The sequence below is a fragment of the Perognathus longimembris genome, chromosome 20, assembly GCF_023159225.1.
Source record: "Perognathus longimembris pacificus isolate PPM17 chromosome 20, ASM2315922v1, whole genome shotgun sequence".
Classification (NCBI taxonomy): domain Eukaryota; kingdom Metazoa; phylum Chordata; class Mammalia; order Rodentia; family Heteromyidae; genus Perognathus; species Perognathus longimembris.
In genome coordinates, this window is record NC_063180.1 from 27,866,439 (window position 1) to 27,887,716 (window position 21,278).

The window sequence follows — 21,278 nt, forward strand, 5'->3', positions numbered from 1 at the left end:
CTCCTGCAGGCAATACCCCGGGTGCACCCGGGGGTAGAGTGCCTTCTCCTGGGAGCCTTGGGGCGGCGCGAACTACATTACCCACAATACATCGAGGCGAGTGGCAGCAGGCTGAGCCAATAAAGTTTAGACAAAAGAACTTCCGGCACCCTGTGCAGGTTGTGGGCGGAACTTCCTGCGTTCCTGCAAGGTGTCACTGTAGTTGATCGCGGGTCTCCCTTAGCACCTCCACAACATTAGGGTCATGACACCCCGACCAAGGCCATGAGAGGTCCCAGGCGCGAGACGAGAGTCCTGGGCGCCCCGGCTTCCCCGGAAGATGGCGGCGGCCGGGGCCCCACTGCCCCCTCCGGCGGGTGATGACCGCTGCGGCGCAGCACCGGGTTCAAGTAGGGGATCGCATCCCTCAGACTCCCCCCGAGTTCTAGACCCGGAACCCGGGGGCGCCCAGGTCACGGGTGCTGGTCCCGAATCCACTTTTGACTCTGGTGCAGCAACGTGTGGACAGAGTTACAGGCAGGGGGATGTGCGTTATTCTTTTGGGGGGCGCTGAGTTGGGAGCACACGGGAAGAAATCTACCTGTACCCTAAGGATTCTGGAGCTGCGGAGGCCGTGCATGGAGGAGGAATGCGATCTGAGTTCACTTAGGCTATTCAACATTTCCGAAAAGCTGTTCTTGGTTAGTGAAGACTGGGGTGAGTCAGGGAGGATGACTGAGCCCCTGGAAGATTGAGGCTCATGTACCAGCCCAGGTGGGCAGAGTCAGCGTTGGGAACAAAGCCTGGGATAATTCTAAGGACACTTCACGGGGATACAGGGAGACCGGAGTCCATGAAGCTCCTGCCATGGTTGCCAGCTCCGCCACCACCTCCCCTCACATTCCCATGAAGCCCCTGCTATGGTTCCCCAGCCTCACCACCAAATCCTCTCACATCCCCATGACTGTCCACCCTTATGGACCAGGTGTTATGAGTGATGTTCCAGGGCCTCACCCTAGTGACCTCACACTTGGTCTCTGGAATTGTGTCCTAGGTAGACTTTGTCTCCCACTCTCAAACTCGGTGGGCCTGGGGATCCTAAAGAAGTGACTTGCGTATAGAAAGAGCTTGTGGTCCTGTGGCTTTGCTTTTGGAACTTGAAGGTAAGAAGCCATCTGCATCTGAGTGCCATCTGGAGGACCATCATCTGACAAAAGTGTGTGCTAGGCCCAGAAGTTAGATGATGTCCCCTTGCTCACCTGCCTGTCATTATCATGGAGGAAATGATCAAATCTCACTTAGGAGACTGACCATCCGGGACACCAGAGTCTGGCATCTTCTCTGGAGAAGGGAAGGTGACACACATTTCAAAGGGGGGAAGAGTATAGGTGGATCAACCTGGAATCAATCCAAGGGCAAAAGCTGATTGTGTAATGGTCTCTTTCAATCCTGCAGGCCTGTGCAACATTTGAGGATGTGGTCATTTTTTTCTCCCAGGAGGAGCTGGAGTTTCTCAGTCAGGCCCAGAGGCTTCTCTACCTTCATGTGATGCTGGAGAACTTTGCACTTATAAACTCAGTGGGTAAGTCTGCCACACCCACCTCTGCCCTGGCTCTGCTCATCCATCCCTTTCTGCCTTCCTTCCCTCTATTGCTAGTCCTTGGGCTCTTCTGACTTCTCCACTTTTTTTTTTTTTGTCGTGTGTGCTGTGGATACTGCCACTGAACTGCTCACACTTGCTATAATGAGCACTGACATGGATTGGAGGCTAGGATGTCTAGAAGTGTGGCTCTTGCCTTGCTTATACTTCTCCTGAGTGGGTGTCTGTGAAGATCCATGGTGCCATTTGTTCCTCATTCTCCCCATTTCTTCTCAAGGACATTTTTTCAAAGCTACCTGTTTAAAGGACTCCAAGCATTGCTGTAAATTATACCCACATAGACCACGAGCTTTTTTGTGTTTGTGTTTGGATTTTTTTTGCCAGACCTTTCTTCTGGTCTCCCTTGAAATACTGCTTTTCTTTGCTCTGGTCTGTTTTGTGCTGAGTGCTCACCTGCCCTGTCCTCCCCTTGGGACTTGGGTTGTGTACTTTTCATATGATACACAACTGGGATGCAGGAGGAATCTTGGTTGCTTCATAGGGCAGACATGGTGGGACAATCTCAGAAAGACCTCTTCCTACCAAGGAGAACCAAGGAGAGGGTGTCACATCTTAGCTGTTTTCATACACCAAGAGACTGACCTGTGTCCTTACCATCTTAGTGCAAATATCACTGTGGGCAGCTTGGTCTGCCTTCCAGTGCCTGTGCCAGACAGGTTCCACCTTCCCATGATGTGTCACATCCTCTGGGCCTCTGGAGCCCTGGGATAAAGAGGCATCTGTGAAGAGTGTTTCTCTGGAGGGAGTGTCACGTTCGGAGCCTGCAAAGACTGGCCCATCCCTCCACAAGACCCAACCTTGTCACACCTGTGACTCCATCTTGACATATTTTACACCTGGCTGACCCACCTGGGTAGAAGCTCTACTCGGTAAGAGCATATGTGCGCTATCCTCAGCCTCAGAGGGATCCCCAAAAAGAGAGCTCTTTGAGAAATGACCTGGCCAGAACTGCATCTTTGAAGAGCTATGAATTTTGTATGTCGGGGAAGCCCTATGGTTGGGATGACCTGTGGAAAGAGTTTGCAGGTTTATTGGACCTTCTGCAGCTCCCTGTCATTCCTAAAGGTGAGGAGCCAAACAACACTGGATGTGGGAAAGCATTACACCATGGGAAAAGTTGTGACAGGTTCCATGAAAGCAGAACAGTGTCCAGCCACAAAAACACAGCTTGTCATAACCTTACCGTCTACACTCCAGAAAATCCTTGTGAGCCCAGCAAGTGTAAGGACGTGTTCCACGGCAAGCCCCAGCAGAGGCACACCGAGGAGAGGCCTTACAGGTGTCGAGAGTGCAGGAAGTCATTTAAGGAAGTCCATGCACTCACTGTGCACCAGAGAGTCCACACCAGGGAGAGGCCTTACAGGTGTCGAGAGTGCAGGAAGTCATTTAAGCGAGGAGATGCTCTTGCTGCCTACCAGAGCGTTCACACGGGAGAAAGGCCCTACATTTGTGGCGAATGTGGGAGATCATTTACTCGGCGTGCCTACCTTGTGAGTCACTGTGGAATTCACACGGGAGTAAAGTCTTATGAATGCAACGAGTGTGGGAAAACCTTTAGGCAGAAGTCCGTTCTCCTTAGGCATCAGGTGGTTCACAATGGAGAAAGGCCTTATGAGTGTTTCGAATGTGGAAAATCCTTCAAGCAAGAACGTGACCTCACTGTACACCAGAGAGTCCACACTGGAGAGAGGCCTTACAAGTGCAGAGAATGCAGGAAGTCCTTTAAGCAGAGAGATGCCCTTACTGTACACCAGCAAGTCCACACTGGAGAGAGGCCCTTTAGATGTGGTGAATGTGGGAAATCTTTTACCCAGCATGCCAACCTTGTTGGGCATTCCAGAGTTCATACTGGAGAAAAGTCTTACGAATGTAGTGAGTGTGGGAAAGCCTTTAGGTACAGAGCCAATGTTGTTCATCACCAGGAAACTCACAAAGAGAAAGGGCTTTACGAGTGTGAGCAGTGTGGGAAAGTCTTTGGACACAAAACAAGTATTATTTGTCATAGGAAAGTGCACAATGAGGGAAAGCCCCAGATTATGTTCAGCATAGGAAATGTCTTATCCAAAGATCTTACCTCGCTACACGTGAGGCGGTGCACACTGGACAGAGGTCTTGAGAATGTGGCAAAGGTCAGAAATGTATTTCAGAACACTCTGGTCTTCAACACCAACACTGTCTCACCATAGGAAGGCCCTGCGAAGGTGGCAATTGTAGCTCTCAGCCCAGGTTCAAGTTTACTAAACAGCCGGAAATCTCTCCCTAGGAACAACCTGAGCAGGGAAAGGAATGTGCTTTCTTGTAGAAGTTCCATACTAGAGAGCTCCTGCTAGGGATCCATCTGCCTGTTGGTGAACTTCACACTTGCTATGTGCAGTTCAAGAGATTCCCCACAGGGAGATTGCCCATGAGCTGTAGGGAAAAGTCACGTGAGGCTCACGGGAGCTGCCCTGCACATTCTGGACTCTGCAGCGCTTTTGATGCAGAGTATTCATTGCCCCACTGCCTTAGAGAAGCCATCCGTCCCTCTGTACCATCTTACACAGTGGATGAATGATACACTTGAGAGACAGCACAAGGCACACTGCCTGTGTCTCTCCCTGGTGGAGATCTTTAGCAGCTTGAGACATTAAGACAACTTTAATGTGTTTGCTGAATAGTTATGTCCTGGCTGATACCATTAAGGCCAACAAGGTTTAGAAGAAGTGGTCATTAGACTGCCTTACCTGGAGCAGATTTTTAAACTCTGTTCTATAGGCAATGTCCTTGATCGCAGTGCTGCTCTTTTGCCATTCTCAGAAGCTATACTTCTGCAGAAAGTCAGCAGACAGTTACAAGGTTTTATTGGGAAAATGCTAAACAAAGTTAGCAAAAGCAAATTATTTGAAAAATTAACTCTTTTTGACAGATAAGTATTTGCCAGTCATTTCATGTTTTGTGTTGGTTCCAGGGTTTGGACTGTCGACTTGCTTGCTCAAGGCTAGTGTTCTACCGCTTGAGCCGCAGCATCTCCAGCCCAGCATCTTGCTGGTTAATTGGAAATGGAGTCTGTGGACTTTGCTGGGTTTAGTTTCTAACGTTTAACTTTAAGGTCTCAACCTCCTGAATGTCTAGGCCACTGACACCTAGCTCAGAGTTTTTGTTTGTTTGGTTTTGTTGCCCCTCCTGTGACTTGAACTCAGGGCCTGAACACTGCCCCTGGCTTCTTTTTGCTCAAGGCTAGCACTCTTACCACTTGAGCCACAGCGCCACTTCTGGCTTCTTCTATATATGTTGTGCTGAGGAATTGAACCCAGAGCTTCAAGTATACGAGGTGAGCACTTTTACCACTAGGCCATATTCCCAGCCTCTGCTTTTTAAAAAATGGGCCCAACTACTATATGTATTACAGAGAAGGACCAAACTGTAGATGGCCAAAAAGTAGCCTGGTGCTGGTGACTCATGATTCATGCTTGTTAGTCTCCTAAAGCTTTGCATTTTAGAACACTTGAATAACATACATACACTTATTAGGGTTGAGAATATGGCCTAGTGGTAAAGTGCTCACCTCGTATAAATACACTTGTTATACAAAGAAGCCAGTAAGAATTAGTCTTGTAGCTACACAGATGTCATACAGCCATATTAATTTACCTTTTTACCTTTGGAGTCAAAATTTTGAATCTCTGGCTAGATAGTAAATCCACAGCAGTGACAAAAATCAGAAGTTTAGATCTAAATAATACTAATTTGTGTAACCACAGTTCTAAGGTGTTCATCAAAGAGACTTGGACATAAAAGAACCTTGACTCAGGTAAGACTTAGTTTCTTTAGTGTGCAGAATCTCATCCACATCAGCAGACAACTTAGGCAATTAATTGTCTTGTAAAACATAATCTTTGTCCACTAAGCCAGTATATATATATATATACATATATATATATATATATTTTTTTTTTTTTTGGCCAGTCCTGGGCCGTGAACTCAGGGCCTGAGCACTGTCTCTGGCTTCTTTTTGCTCAAGGCTAGCACTCTGCCACTTGAGCCACAGCGCCACTTCTGGCCCTTTTCCGTATATGTGGTGCTGGGGAATTGAACCCAGGACCTCGTCTATACGAGGCGAGCACTGTTGCCACTAGGCCATCCCCAGCCCTAAGCCAGTATATTTTGTAAATATTACTACAACAGAAAATAAATAAGTTCGCAGCCAGAATGGTTTCTGTTCTTACTTGAAGGAAAAGGCAGGGTTTGGCATGCATGCTGATGGAAGATTGTGAAGTTGCAGTCATTTCTGTTGGGTCTAGTACAGAAGTATGGCCCCTTCTCTGGCTTCATTTTCCTTGTGTGCAGTCCATCTCCACAGTCAATTTCCCACTCACTAGCACCATGACAGTTTTCAGTTTTCATTACAGCCACCAGAACTGGCCAAAGAGAGATGGAGAGGAGTTGGGTTGGGAGGGATGGGGGGAGGGAGGGGAGAGAACGATAAATGGGATGGCATTGATCAAGATGTATTCTATTGTCCCAGGCTTTAGAGACCCAGATTGTACCGCCAGGCCTGAGGATGCACATAGGAATTGACATATTTCCAACCCTGGCAGCCACCCCACATCGTTCAACATACTAATTGTATCAAATGTCCCTGACGGTATGGAACCTGAATTAACTACCTGGACTGGGTAGCAAACGTGCGCATCCTTGGTGTTGGTACTTAGTACATGAGGGACAGGGAAGAGGTGTTTAACCTGTTGGCCAGTTTGTTTAACCTACATGATTAAAAAAATATAGATCTGTGAACTACATTACCCAGAAGGCGTAGAGGCGAGTGGCAAAGGTCTGAGCCAATGAATTAAGAAAAAACTACTTCCGTGTTCGGCCGGGAGGCGCTGGGCGGGACTTCCGCACAGCATTTTCTGGTTTGGCCGCTGCTCCTGGAGTGTGCAGGTGGTCCGAAGCGTGGGGGCGTGGGCCAGGTGAGGCCGCCGGGCGGCGTGTGTGCGAGGGGTGGGCATCCTTGTGTCCACCTGCTGGCGGCCCTGGCCGTGCCTGGGTTTCCTCCCTGCCCGTAGGCTGCCATGGCGGCTGCCACGCTGAGGGACCCGGCCCGATGGAGCCCGCTAGCTCCCTGCTGGCCGGATTGCGGGACGCGGGCTGGGGGCGCAGCGGCGGGCCCAGGCCCCCGCGTCTGCATTCGAATCAGAGGAGGCTGAGCGTGCTCCCCGCAACTGAATGTGGGCCGAAGGAGGCTGTGTGTGCCAGAGGAGGCATCTGTGTGGGGGGCACAGGTGGCCAAATGTGCCAGAGGAGGTCGAGTGTGATCTTGGCACCTGAATGTGGGCCGGAGGAGGCAAAGTGCAATCTCCCTATCAGTTTGGGGCCGAAGGAATTGAATGAGGTCTCAGCCACTGCGATGGGGTATGGGTGATCCAGTCTGGGCAGGGCCTTTGAGCATGTGTTCCCGAGGGGATTCAGGACTTTCATCTTCAGAGGGCTGGGAACCAAGAGAGCACAGCAGAGAAGAGACACACAGTCTGAGGTTAGCTTTTTTTCAGAGTTTTCTAAAAGCTTCTTACCGTTGGTTTCTGGCAAGGGGAGGGCGGTAAGACACAACAGACACTGAGCACACAGAGAACTTTGGCCCTTGCCCATGTTCCCACAAGTAAATCTGCAAGTTTGGAGATAATGCACTGATTCCTCAGACACCTGAGACCTAGGTTGGACAGGGGCATGGGGAACCCAGAGCCCGTGGGCCTACTCTGGTGCCTGCCTCACATGCCTTGTTCTTCCCACAGATTCCCATGACTATGGAAGTGCTGGGAGACCCCACACAGGTGAGTGGAAGATGTTCTGGGTCCTCCTTGTAGTTGACCATGCCCCTTGCATCCCTTCTGCTTCTGGATCCCTTCTGGGATCCTTCTGCTTTTCCAGTCCTTGAACCTGACTGAGGCAGTTATCAAAGTTGACAGTGAAGGGTTAGCCATATATGGAGTGTTTTACATTGCTTGCAGCCATACGTTAAAGTATGAAAGGTTGCCCCAGCTTTAGGAATTTGAATAAGTAAGTGTGTGGAATGAGGATGAGTTTGCTGTACATTTTCATTGGCACTGGGGGCATAGGTGCAGGAGTCAGAAGTGCTGTCTCTCAGATGGGCACAGTTTGAATGACAGGACCCAGGGCTTCCCCCACCATGAAGACAAGATGCCAGACCTGAAATGGACATGCTCAGGTACCAGCAGAACTTTTCCATTTAGGGAAGCTCGGCCTCAACCTTCCATATAGGGTATATATACTTAGCGGCTACTCAAGAGGCTGGTGATTCAAGCCATTTAGAAGCAGAGCATTCTCTATATGCAAAGCTTTCCTAAGGCTATGACATCTGTAATAGAAAGGATGGCTTATCTCACCTCTAGGCCTTGGTGCTGGGTGGACAGCCCCCAATCTCCTGGCTGGGAGCCAGCACCCAGCACCTGGCCAGGCACTGGGATTGCTGTGAGAAATGACTTAGATCTACAGTGGATAACATGGTCCCTATCTCGGGTGATGCGAAGATGGAATTGTGCTTTGCTTGTGTGAAGGCATTCATAGTTTCTGCTAGGTCGCAGTGTTGTAAAGTGGGGATGCGGCTCTGGCAGAGTGTTGTTCTGATTTTTACCTCCTGTGTGTGCCTTGGCTCCTAAGAAACAGCCCAGGGCTCAGTGCTCCTACTTTGTACCCGATGCCTCCATATTTTATGAAGTAAGAGGCCACTCTGAGGAAGGGTCTTGCTAAGTACTGTGGAGAGCCATGTGCTTTGATGTTCTGATGATTGTAACACCATAGTTGATGCCAATGATAAGACTTTGGAGCCTGGTACGGTTCCTCCTCATCATGATAGCCAACGATGCCATGGAGGTGTGCCTTCTGTCAGTGTGCCAAGCACACTGGATAGCGTGTGCTGAGGACAGTGTGGGGGAAGGACATACCTGTATCGTGGGGTGGAAGGTTGGAACTGCTGTGGGAGTGTGCATACTGGAGAAACTGTGGACCTGAAAGAACAAATAAGATGCTGGCCGTGCGGCCCGCTGATGGTAATGTGGGGGGAGGTGACTCCTCCTTTGGTGATGTCTGAGAATACCATATGAGGGTCTCATGGGCAGTTGTGTGACAAATGGATACAGCCCTACATGCTAGGACTAGAAGTTAAGTGGTGTCTCCATGCTCATTTTCCTGCTAGTGCTGTGGAAAGAAACTGATAGATAACTGGGAATGAAAAGCACCTTCTCTGAGTGGGGAGATGGTGTATTGAGTATACCGGACAGATGCAGAGGGCCAGGATGGGATGCTTTACCTGAACTCAGGGAAAGGAGCTGATCACAGAATGTTCTGTTCCAACCACAGCAGGCCTGTGTGACTTTTGAGGATGTCGTCATTTACTTCTCCCAGGAGGAATGGGAGTTCCTCAGCACAACCCAGAGGCTCTTGTACCTCAGTGTGATGCTGGAGACCTTTGCACTTGTAACCTCCCTGGGTAAGACCCTCATACCCACGTGGTTCATGGACTCTTTTTCCACTGAGGCAGCTTCAGACCTTCCACCACTAGTCCTTGGGCTCTGCTGACTTCTCTGCTTTCTGTCACGTATGCTATGGGTGCTGTTGCTGAGCTGTGCACACTGCCCTGAACAGCCCTAATGACTGCCAATCAAACGAGAACAGGCATGAGTCTGGGCAGAAGTTGGCTAGCAGTCAGCTTCAATGATGTCCCTTGCTTACCAACACTTCCAGATCGGGTAGCTTCTCTGTGACACCTTTTTTTTTTTTTTGGCCAGTCCTGGGCCTTGGACTCAGGGCCTGAGCACTGTCCCTGGCTTCTTCCCGCTCAAGGCTAGCACTCTGCCACTTGAGCCACAGCGCCGCTTCTGGCCGTTTTCTGTATATGTGGTGCTGGGGAATTGAACCTAGGGCCTCGTGTATCCGAGGCAGGCACTCTTGCCACTAGGCTATATCCCCAGCCCCTCTGTGACACCTTTTGATGTTTCTTCAGTTGCCCGTGTTTTTGAGATCCATATGAACCAGGGGCTATGATCACTGGGCCCTCCTCCCATTCTTTGGAATGCTGTTTACCTTCCTCTGATGTATTGGGTCTTGATATGTTCAGGGCCACTAGGGTGTCATTTGCCCCTGCCTTTCCCCCAAGACATAGTTTACTCACTTCTTAATCTCGGCAACTGGGTGTCCAGAGAAATTCTGGTTGCTCCATAGACATGTCAGGATAATGTAAGAAAGGCCGTCCACTTGAGGGGCACCTGACCTGCAGGAGGCCCTGACATCTGACTGTTACCCTGGCCTTCCAGGAAACAGCCCTATGTCCTTGGTGTTTGTGGTGCAAATGCCACTGGACACACCCTTCTACCTTGTCATCCCCACTTAACATTGACTTGTCATATCCCTTGTGCTTCCAGGCCTGGTGCCACCTGTAGTTCTGTATATAGAGAAATGTGCTCAAACCCCTGCCTCTTCCCTGCACAACTATTCGTTCTTGTGTCCTCTGAATGGGGAGGTTTGCACAGGGGCCCAGTGCTGCAAAGCGATCCCTTCTGCACCTGCATTAATCGTGTGGGACCAGAGTTGAAGTTCAGTGGTAGAATACATGCCTGACGTGTGCAAGGCCCTGTGCTTCATCTCCAGCACCACCTTCTCTTTGTGGTTCAGCTTCCCACCATCACCTGCCTGCATTTAGTTGTCATTTCTCTGATTTCAGGTTGTGAGTATGGAATCGAGGATGAGGAGACATCTGTACAGAGCTTTTCTTTGAAAGGAATGTCACACTTGAGGATTCCAAAGCCAGGTATACCCACCCAGGACACTCACCCTTGTGACATCTTGGTCCCAGTCTTGAAAGACATTGTGCACCTGGCAGAACCACCCATGCAGAAACTGTGCTTGGCTGGAGCATGTGCTCGCCTTCCCCAGACCCTGAGCCATCGCAGTCCAGAGAAACCCCAGAAGATGGACAAGGATCCAAACTCATTTTTGGAGAGAGATGGACTTTGTGTCTCAGGGAAACCTTTTGGCTATGACGGCCTTGGGAAAGAGTTCCCACCTTTGCTGGACCTTCTGAGTCCCCAAGTCCTTCCTAAGGGTGAGAAGCTCAGCAATGCTGAGTTTGGGGAGGCCTTTCACCATGGGAAAAGTAATCACAAGTTGGTTAAGTGCAGAAAATCTTCCAGGCCCCTAAATATGTCTTTTCATAACCCAAGAGGCTACACCGAGAAAAGTCTTTATGAGCACAGCAGCTGTGAGAAAGAGTTCCACGATGATCACTCTCTTACCCACCATCAGAGAACACACACTGGAGAAAGGCCTTATGAGTGTAGAGAATGTGGGAAGTCTTTCAAGGAAAGATTTTCCCTGATTGCACATCAGAGAGTGCACACTGGGGAAAGGCCTTACCAATGTAGAGAATGTGGGAAATGCTTTAGGCGAGGATGTTTCCTTACCATACACAGGAGGGTGCACACTGGAGAAAGGCCTTACGAGTGTAGAGAATGTGGGAAATCCTTCAGGGAAAGATGTTCCCTCACTAAGCACAAGAGGGTCCACACTGGGGAGAGGCCTTACAAGTGTGGGAAATGTGGGAAATCTTTTACCCAGCGCACCCACCTTGTAAGCCACAGCACAATTCACACCGGAGAGAAGTCTTATGAGTGCAACGAGTGTGGGAAAACCTTTAGGCAGAAGTCTGTGCTCATCAGACACCAGGTGGTTCACAATGGAGAAAGGCCTTACGAGTGTGGCGAATGTGGGAAGTCTTTCAATCAGCGTTCCAACCTTATTTCTCACTGGGGCATTCACACGGGGGAAAAGTCCTATGAGTGCAGTGAATGTGGGAAAACCTTTAGGCAGAAGTCTGTGCTCATCAGACACCAGGTGGTTCACAACGGAGAAAGGCCTTACGAGTGCAAGCAGTGCGGCAAATCCTTCAAGCGAGGGTATGCCCTCACAGTACACCAGAGAGTCCACCTGGAGAAAGGCCTTATCCGCATGGAGAGTGTGAGGAATCCTGCAAGCGAGGAGATGCCCTTACTATATGCCACAGGCTTCTCACTAGAAAAAGACTTGATGAATGCAACAAAGGTTCATCTCCTTCAACCTCAGCACTACCATGCCATAGAGAGGCCACGTGGAGTTGGCAGTTACCAGGATACTTTCAGACCAAGCTCCAATCTTACTCAGCAGCAGAGAGTCCATGCTTGGGAACAGCCTCAGACCTGAAGGGAGTGTGCTATCCCAGACAGCCTTGACTAGTGAGCCATCTGCTGGAAGTTGAACTGCACACTTCCAGGGGTCTGGTGAGGCCTCCAGGAGCTGTTATGCACATTATAATGTCACAGTGAAATCATTGCCACTCTGTGTTAGAGAAACCATCATTGTACCATTCTTACAGGCAGAACCTACACTGATGAGGTAAAGTAAGCCAGGTGCATCTCTGCTCCGTCATTCTGTAATGGAAGTCTTGATAGCATGAACCATTAGGGGAACTGCAGTCCTTTTGCTGAGTGACTGTGGATGTCATTAGTACCAGAGGAACTCAGGCCTGTTTCAGCTTGATGCTTTCAAGAAGGCTGAGCCCTTCCTGGAAGTTCTTACCCTCACATGAACTTGTACTTGATGTTCCTACCTGCATTGCTCTTTTGTCACTAATAAAGGCCTTATTGTTGAATACACTTTGAGCACAATAATGGTAACTGTATAGGGTGGGATGGAATAGAATTGTGTTACATCTACAGGAGAGGATGTACAATGAGATCAATATTCTGTGCCTCAGTAGGAAGATTATAATGGCAGACAGTAATACTTAATACTTCTTATCCACTGTGGTTCCTTTATTCCTTGTTAATAAGTCCTGTGCTCTAATGTACATGGATCTGTTTCATGACTCTGATTGTTTTAGCTTGGACCTCACCAACATAAAACACATTTCTCAGGAATAGCCTGGGGCCAGAGCACAAAGCCCGGCTCCAGGATCCAGGTGGGAGACTCCAACCATGGAGGGCTGCCAGTGACCTCTTAGATGCCTGAGAGCTCCAGCCATGACCCTGGTGGGCTCTGGGGGTTCCCCTGCATCTACAGCCTCCATGAGCCCCTACCCAACGCCAGCTGACCCTCCTGACCTCGTCTAGATAAGGAGTGGGGCGTCATAAGAGGATGGCATCCCTGGATGCACAATAAAAGAGGTGCAGAGATTCTCTTACTGAAGCTACGTTGCCCAAACTACATTACCCACAATTCAGCGAGGTAAATGACAGCAGACCTAGCAAATGAGCGCGGAGAATTGCCGTTTTTCCTCTGGGAGCCCAGGTTCTAGCCGGGACTTCCGGGCCCGGTGCTGTCTTGGTGGTTAGAACTATTTTGGGGGGCGGTTTCTTGAGGTGGAGCGGGTGGGGGGCGCGGCGATCGGCGCGGACGTGTGCGGGGTGAGGGCCCAGCTTGCCTCCCGCCGGCTGGGCTGGGGCACACGGAGGCAGAGGCGCGGTCTGCGGTGTGCGATGGCGGCGGCCGCCCCGAGGCCCCAGGTTCCGGTAGGTGCCAGGCCGGGAGGGGAGAGGAAGGATGGCGCCCCTCGGGCTCCCCACGGCCGCCGGCCCAGCCCCGTGCAGGGGTCGGGGGAGGAGACCGGGCGGGGACTGGAGCCAAACTGGGGCGGAGTCCCTCTGCTGTCCCGGGCGGGGTGTCCAGGGCGAGCTCCCCGCCGCCTCCGGCCTAGGGATGAGGTAGAGAGGATGGGCGTGCACTGAGGGAAGCAGGAAGGAAGGATTCTACCTCTGTTCTCGCCGTGAGTGGAGGAGGAACTCGGTCTGACTTAGGTTCCCAAGGCCGCAGTTAGAAACGCCTGAAAGGGGGGTGGTCGGGTGGGGACACTGAGACCCGGGAAGGTGGAATCTTCGTGCAATTTTCCACAGATACGGGGAGGAACGGGGGTTGGGGGGAAGGGCTTAAGTGTGGAGACACCCAATGTGCCCTAGCAAAGAGAATCAGGTCTCCCACTCCTTTTTTCAAGTGTTTCTCTCCTTGTTCCAGTGCTGACAGTAATGGGTCCAGCTAGGACCAGGTCTCAGGCTGGAGCAGAGCTTGTGGGCATCACAAAGAGAGCTGGAGGAACTGTGAGAAAGGGGATGACAGGCAGGTGCTGTGGCCTTAGGGTAAGTGAGGTGAGGTGGTAGTGAGGCCTTATGCCATTGCTGGGGTCTTCACCAGGCTTTGGGCTCCTGCCATTTAGGAGTGACTGTTGGACTGTCTGGGAATATTTGGTCAGACTGGTGGACAAACCCCACTGGCACAAAACCAGCCCTGGGATTACAGTTAGAGAAGAAGGCTGTGACTTGTGCTGAGGAGTGGACATCAGGGTGGCCTAAGTGGAGGGAGGCCATCATTTCTGATTCCAGCAGGTGGTGGTTGGTGGAGGATGGTGGCAGCCTCTGATACTAGGAAGCATAAGAGGTCTGGGTAGGAATGGATCCTGCGATGCTTCCTTTTACCAGCGCTGCTCAGGTTGTGTTGAGCTAATGTGGGAAGACCAGAGAGGTATCTGTGGTGTGGAGCAGAGGTTAGAGGTACCTGTGGGACACAGGTGTGTGAGACAGGTATGGTCCAGGAATACATAGCAGATATGTACGGAGGGTGTGTGTGAGCTTCTAACCGGTGAAGATGGAGCTCATAATTGGTTGTTTACAGGACCCACAATCTATGGACCCCTAGGTAATAGCCTGGCAAAAGGAGCACATGCTTCTGGCATGCCTGCCTCTTGTGCCAGTGGGAGGGCACAGTGATACTGGAACTGGTGATGTGAGATGAGGAAGAGGGTGAGACAGGGGGGATGTGGAGTTGGGTGACCCTTGGGATCCTAGGAGAAAAGTTGATGGTTGGATGATCTGTCCCCATCACAACAGGGCTTTGTGACCTTTGAGGACGTGGCCATTTGCTTCTCCCAGGAAGAATGGGGGCTCCTGGGTGAAGCCGAGAAACTCCTGTATCTTGATGTAATGCTGGAGACCTTTGTACTTACAACTTCAGTGGGTAAGTCCTCACATCAGCTTTTATGTCCTGGTTTCTGTGTACTCTTTTTCCTCAGAAGGCAGCTCTCTGCCCTTTCCACAGCCAGAGAGTAGCCCCACCCACTTCCCTATGCCACTTCCCCAGAGAGAGCCCATAGCCCTGCCTACTTCCCCATAGATAGACTATAGCCTTGCTGACTTGTCCTCATTTTGTCCATAAGACTTCCCCAATAGATACATTTTAATCTCTGAAAATCACTAAGTGCCACCATGAATTAATGACTTTTTTTTGGCAGTACTGCCAGGCAGATACTATACCACTTGAACTATACCACCAGACATTTTTTTACTTTAGTTATTTTTATGGAGAGGATCTCACATTTTTGCCTAGAGCTAGTTTAGACTGATTCTTCTTCCTATGACCTCCCTGCTTAGCGGAGGTAACAGGTGTGAGCCACCAAACCTAGCTTCTGTGTTAAGATGGGGATCTCACTTTTTGTCTGGGCTGGCCTTATCCACCCAAATGAGAGGAGGTGCCCCAGGCTTGGGAAAGAGAAGCAGGAAGGACTGGAAGCATCACACCACAACCTCTATTGGGGTTTCTGCAGGGACGCTGTACAGGGTGAGCATGGTGAGACTGAGTAATTTGGAGGACTTTGGGAGATAGGGCCTGGCCTTAGTTTTCTGGTACCTGTGTCCATCAGGACTGTTGAGCTGAGGAGTATTTCCTTTGGCAGTGTAAGTAGCACATAGTAAAGTGCTATACCTTGTGGTACTGGGTAGTTTTCCTACGACTCAGTGGATTCCTGACCAAACCTGTCTACAAATTGACTAAGAATGTGTGCAGCGCTCTCTCTCTCTCTTTCTCTCTCTCTCTCTCTTTCTCACCATAGGGTTCCTTACAATGCCCAAATCTCAGAATACTCAGAAGAAATTTAACCTTTTTAATTAATACATATTTTTGACATATTGAAAAAACTTGGGGGTGATGATAGAGGAGAAATTTTGGAATTCTCCAATCAAGATAAATTACCTAAACAGAATAGAAGTTATTTGATTATGAGAGTAAGGCAGGAGTAACACAGCTTAAAGGCACAGCTCTTAGCTGATTTTTCTTTGTATATGGTATTAGCCAATATCTATCTATCAGACTACCGCATGGGGCTGGACCTCAGGGGCTGGGCAGTGTCCCTGAGCTCTTTTGCTAAAGACTAGCACTTTACCACTTGGAGCCACAGTGCTACTTGAGTGGCTAATTGGAGATAAGCATCTCATGGACTTTCTTCTCTGGCTTCAAACTCCAGTTCCTAGATCTCAGCCTCTTGAATAGATAGGATTACAAGTGTGAGCCAACAGTGCCCAGATAGATAATAGCTTTGTAAAATATTCATAAACACTAGTGTCATTGTGTCTGACCAAGAAGAAAGAGCATTTATGGGATTTGGGGTGTTTTTATAATACCAACAACCAGTTCTCGAATTCTGCAGGTACAAACTGGCAGCCTACATTTGATTCAACTTTTACTGTCTATAGACAGTATGAGATGGATCCCAACAGTGAAAAGTTGCATCCTCAAAAAACTGCCATTCCCTCCCCCCATAAATGCCTATTGTAAATAGAGTGACCAAGTTACTTCATTTCTGCTCAGCCAGCCCCCAAAACCAGGGTTCCCACAGCCCTATTCTGACTTGATAACTTCCTAGAACAGCTCACAGAACTCCAAAAGTACTGTAGGGAGGGATGCATCTCAAGGATGACAGCTGGAAGAGATGTATCAGAAAACATCTAAACAAGCCGGGCACCATGGCTCATACCTGTAATCCTAGCTACTCAGGAGGCTGAGATCTGAAGATTGGGGTTTGAAGCCAATCCAGCAGAAAAGTCCTTGAGACTCTTGTCTCCAATAAACTACTCAGGAAAAGCCAGAAGTGGTGCTATGGCTAAAGTGGTAGAGCACTATCCTTGAGTACTAAATAGGCTCAGGGACACTGCCCAGGCCCTGAGTTCAAGCTCTAGGACTGGCAAAACAAACATATCTACTCAAATTTCAAACCTTAGAACTTTTTTAAGTTAGTGATACATGCAGTTATCTGTTATATATTTATATTAAAGTATTATCAATATCATAAGCGAACATAATTTGTTATCTATCCCTGTATGTAAGACTTGGTTTTTGCTTTTCTGCTGTCCTCAGACCTCAATCCTTGGATCTCAACCTCCTAAGTAGCTAGGATTATAGACATGAACCAGCAGTGCCTAGCTAAGTCTTTTAACATGGACCCACAACTGAGTGCCAACATGAAGAAGTAAATGCTGTTGGAAGAGAATCTTATGCCGGTGCCAGTGGCTCAGCTCAAGCTGAGAGCTGAGGATTGCAGTTCATGCCAGTCCTGGCAGGAAAGTCCTGGAGATTCTTATTTCCAATTAACCACCAGAAAACGGGAAGTGGAGCTGTGGTTCAGAGTAATAGAGCTCTGACCTTGAGTGAAAAAGCTCAGAAATAGCATCCAGGCCCTGAGTTTAAGCCCCATAACTGACAAAAAAGAAAGAGAAACTTATTACTATAATATCTGAAAGTGTTAGGCCACAGGCTTTATTGGGGTTTTTGCATGAGAGACAGCAGAACAAATAGCTTATAGTGACTGGGTCAAATGATTTTGGTAGGTTTGGGAAGGGGTCTGGCCTTGTCATCCACTAACTATTCCCAGGATGCTTAGAGCAAAGGAGTACGCTCCAGTAGTACAAGACACAAAAACCAGGTTTGTGTGTGGGCTCTAGATCAGTTATTAATTTGCATATGAACTGCGTGCTTTCGACTGAACTGTGGTCTCTGTAAGGAATCAGCTAGCCCTCGTGGGGAAGGGGACAGTATATCTGGCCAATAGTGTTTCACCACACAGAAAAAATGTAAAGCATGTTTAGGACACGCCCACCATGCCTTCATGCTTTCAGCATGCCTTTCATCCATGTCTCTCTTTCAGTTTGGCATGAAGTGAAGAATGAAGAGACATCTTCTGCACAGTTGGATTCTATGGAAGAGCTGTCAGTGGTCTGGACTCCAAAGGCAGCACCATCCACACCAAAGACTTGCCTCTGTGACATCTTTGTCCCAGTTCTGAAAGACATTTTGCATCTGGATGACCTACCTGGACATAAGCCATACTTTATGGGGACCTGTGCACACCTTTGCCAGGACCAGAGGCAGCAAACTGGTGAGAATCCAGTAAGAAGGGTTGTGGACAACTGCTTGAAGACCAGCATAGGACCCTTCCTCTGCAGACAGTTTGGGAAGGACTTCTCAGCCAGGTGGGGTCTTCTTGAGCCCCAGGTCATTTCCAGAATCACCAAGTGTGGGGAGGCCTTCCACCATGGAGAAGGTCACTGTCAGTCAGATGATCACCGAAGAACTTCCAGCCTCAAAGACTGCAGCTCTGAATCTAGCAAATGTGGAGAAGCTTTCCAAGGTAGTGACTCCCTTGATCCACCCCAGAGGTCCCACATAGGAGAACGGCTTTATCAGTGCAGCGAGTGTGCAAAGTCCTTTGTCCAACAAGCTTCTCTCATTACCCACCAGAGGCTTCACTCTGGGGAAAAACGGTACAAGTGTGGGGAATGTGGGAAGTCCTTTCATCAAAGCTCCAACCTCATCGAACACTGCCGAACTCACAGGGAAGAGAAGCCCTATGAATGTGGGGAGTGTGGGAAAGCCTTTGGGTGCAAGTCCAATCTTCTCCGACACCAGAGAACCCACACGGGAGAATGGCCCTATGAGTGTGGTGACTGTGGGAAATTGTTTAGGCAGATCTTCAGCCTTGTTAAACACAAGAAAATCCACACGACAGCAAGGCCTTATGATTGTGGCCAGTGTGAGAAATCGTTCAGTCAAAAAGCTACTCTCATTATACATCAAAGAGTTCACACAGGAGAAAGGCCTTACACGTGTGAAGAATGTGGGAAGTCTTTTAGCCAGAGCTCCAACCTCATTCAACATTGCAGAATTCACACTGGAGAAAGGCCTTATGAGTGTGGGGAGTGCGGTAAATCCTTCAGCCAGAGAGCAACCCTCATGAGACACCAGAGAACGCACACTGGAGAAAGGCCTTATGAATGTAGGGAATGTGGGAAATTCTTTAAGCAGTACTTCTACTTTATTGAACACTGTAGGAGTCACACTACAACAAAGATTTATGAGTGTGGCCAGTGTGGGAAATCCTTTAGCCAAAGAGCCACACTCATTAGACACCAGAGAGTTCACACAGGGGAAAGCTCTTACGAATGTGGGGAGTGTGGGAAAGCCTTTGAGTACAAATCCAAACTTGATCGACACCAGAGAACTCACAGTGGAGAAAGGCCTTATGAGTGTGTGCAATGCGGGAAGTTCTTCAGGCAAAGCTACAGCCTCCTTGAACACCAGAGAATTCACACTAGAGTCAGGCCATATGAGTGTGACCAGTGTGGGAAATCTTTTAGCCGAAGGGCGGACTTCATTAAACACCAGACAGTTCATACAGGAGAGAGGCCTTACAAGTGTGGTGAATGTGGGAAGGCCTTTAATCGAAGCACCAGCCTCACTCAGCACTGCAGAATTCACACAGGAGAAAGGCCCTATGAGTGTGAGCAGTGTGGGAAATCTTTTAGGCAGAAGTCTGACCTCCTTCAACATCAGGTAGTGCACACTGGAGAAAGGCCTTATGCATGCAGCAAATGTGGGAAATCTTTTAGCCAACGCTCTAGCTTCTTTCAACACCAAAAGAGTCACACGGTGGAGAGACCTGGGAAATGCCTCAGCCTGAGGTCTAACATTACTTAGCCTCTGAAAGCCCACATTAGAGAAAGGCTTTAGACCTACCAGGAATGGCCTGTCCCCTCCATTCACTGGAACAGGCTAGGGAACCTTTGTGAGGGCTTCTCTGCCCCTGGATGAGCCTCCCACCTTAGCAACCAGCGTTCCAAGAGTTACAGGCATGAGGAAGGCATAGGGGCACTGCCCTGCAGTTTAGACTAATGCCCTTCTAGAGTTATAGCAGTTCAGCACAGCTGTCATGGAAACTCTCTGCCTTCCCTCTAACAAAGTGCTCTGTGTGCCCACGCACACAGCATACTGCGTCCGCCCCTGCCCTGTGCCTTATGAGTGACTCTGTTCCCTGTCCGATGGCTTTGGAGCACTGGGTCTGGATCTAGCTGGAGGCTTGTGGGTGACATTCTCACCTTTCTTCACATTCATGGTCATGCAACCCTGTGTCACACAAACCACTAGCTTCATGTCTTGCATGCTGTGGTTTATGCACGCACAGTGTCACCTGCTTTGATCAGGGTGTTGATGCACAGCCCCAGTTGGGTAGAATGCCAGTTCTGTGCCTGTCTGTATGTGTGGAAACCCGTAATTGCAGAGCCTTAAAGTCTGCCTTAGAGACTTGAAAGGCCATTCTCTGTCCCTTGGAAGGCTGAGGGCAGCCCTGACAAGACCTATTGTGCTTAGCATTACAATGGCCACAGTTCCCACCCTCATTATAGTCCCATCTTCACTTGACCTTGGAGCTTACAGGTGGCCGGTTCAAATTGGCTATTTACTGCTCATCTTCACATCCTGCTTTCTGGAAGTCACTAATCCTAGGATTGTTCTCCCCACTGTGGTGCCCTAATCTCAAAGATGGCTACCTATACTTTCCTGTTTGATAAAGAATAAAAGCCCTGTTCATGGGACCCTCTGGATCTGCTGCTGGAGTGAAAGCAGTTCCCTTGGTACCCCCAAACCAGTTCCACAGTCGGGTCTCCATCATTGCTTTGCTCCTGGCTGCAGCAGACTAGGCGCTTGCAATGGTTTGCAACAGTGTGGAAGGGTGAATAATTTCATGAGTTCCCTAATTTATGGACCTCATCACCACCTGTCATAGCAAGAAACTGGTTTTCATTTGAAGTTGCCTAATTTGCATTGCTGCCCCAATATCTCCAGTGGAATAAAACATCATTGCAACTCTAGGTTTGGACTGTAGTATCTTTTGTGTTGTTGCATACCAAATACCCAGGTGGGCCTCGAACCCACAAAAATAGTCACCAGCACTCAGCCAATTGGGCAGGAGTCCTTATTTAGTTTGCACAGCGTCTCCTCACCACCACCAGGATGGTGACAAATAGGGCTGAGCTTTTTAAGGGCAAGTAGCACATGTACCACTCGCAGGTGGTCTTGGGGTAAGAATCATATTTACCACACACAGGTGGTCTGGCAGGTTAGGCCAAGCAAGGAAGCAGAATTACTGTTAGTGATTACAATTTCAGCAAACCCCAGCAGCCAAAGCAATACGATTTCAGTAAATTCCAGCAAAACTCCAGCAAACAAGGCAAAGCAATACAATTGCAGTAAGCTCCCGTAAACAAGGCAATACAATTCCTGGTTCGAGGTGTGATTTGGGCTCCTGTTATTCGGCTTAGGTTTGCCCCTTCCTAGGCCCACTACTTTGTTTAAGCCTGCTGTTTCTACGGACTCAAAAGAAGGGGATTCCCCTACACCTTTCACTTGTTTTCCACAGAGTCCGAATGCCTGCCCTTTACGACGTCCACGAGGCCACCTAGGCAACTCCTAATAACCCCCAGGCACCAAGCCTTTTTCTCCATACATTGCTCTTTATCTGTGC

General features: G+C 49.2%; 2 protein-coding genes across 2 annotated transcripts in view; both read left to right on the forward strand.

Annotated features, from left to right (window-relative positions):
- LOC125368173 (zinc finger protein 551-like) overlaps positions 1–12,778 on the forward strand; it is a 36,321-nt gene extending 23,543 nt beyond the window's left edge. The window contains exons 7-12 of the mRNA XM_048369028.1: positions 1,435–1,561; positions 2,837–3,628; positions 6,470–6,588; positions 7,408–7,446; positions 8,993–9,122; positions 10,353–12,778. Of these exons, the coding sequence (XP_048224985.1) occupies positions 1,435–1,561; positions 2,837–3,628; positions 6,470–6,588; positions 7,408–7,446; positions 8,993–9,122; positions 10,353–11,866 (2,721 nt within the window). The 3' untranslated portion in view covers positions 11,867–12,778. The remainder of the gene's footprint in view (positions 1–1,434; positions 1,562–2,836; positions 3,629–6,469; positions 6,589–7,407; positions 7,447–8,992; positions 9,123–10,352) is intronic.
- Positions 12,779–12,998: 220 nt separating this feature from the next.
- On the forward strand, positions 12,999–20,634 carry LOC125367967 (zinc finger protein 883-like). The gene is made up of 3 exons (XM_048368736.1): positions 12,999–13,173; positions 14,542–14,668; positions 17,628–20,634. Exons 1-3 carry the CDS (start codon positions 13,141–13,143, stop codon positions 19,454–19,456), a joined length of 1,989 nt encoding a protein of 662 aa, XP_048224693.1. The 5' UTR covers positions 12,999–13,140; the 3' UTR covers positions 19,457–20,634.
- The last annotated feature ends 644 nt before the right edge of the window (positions 20,635–21,278 follow it).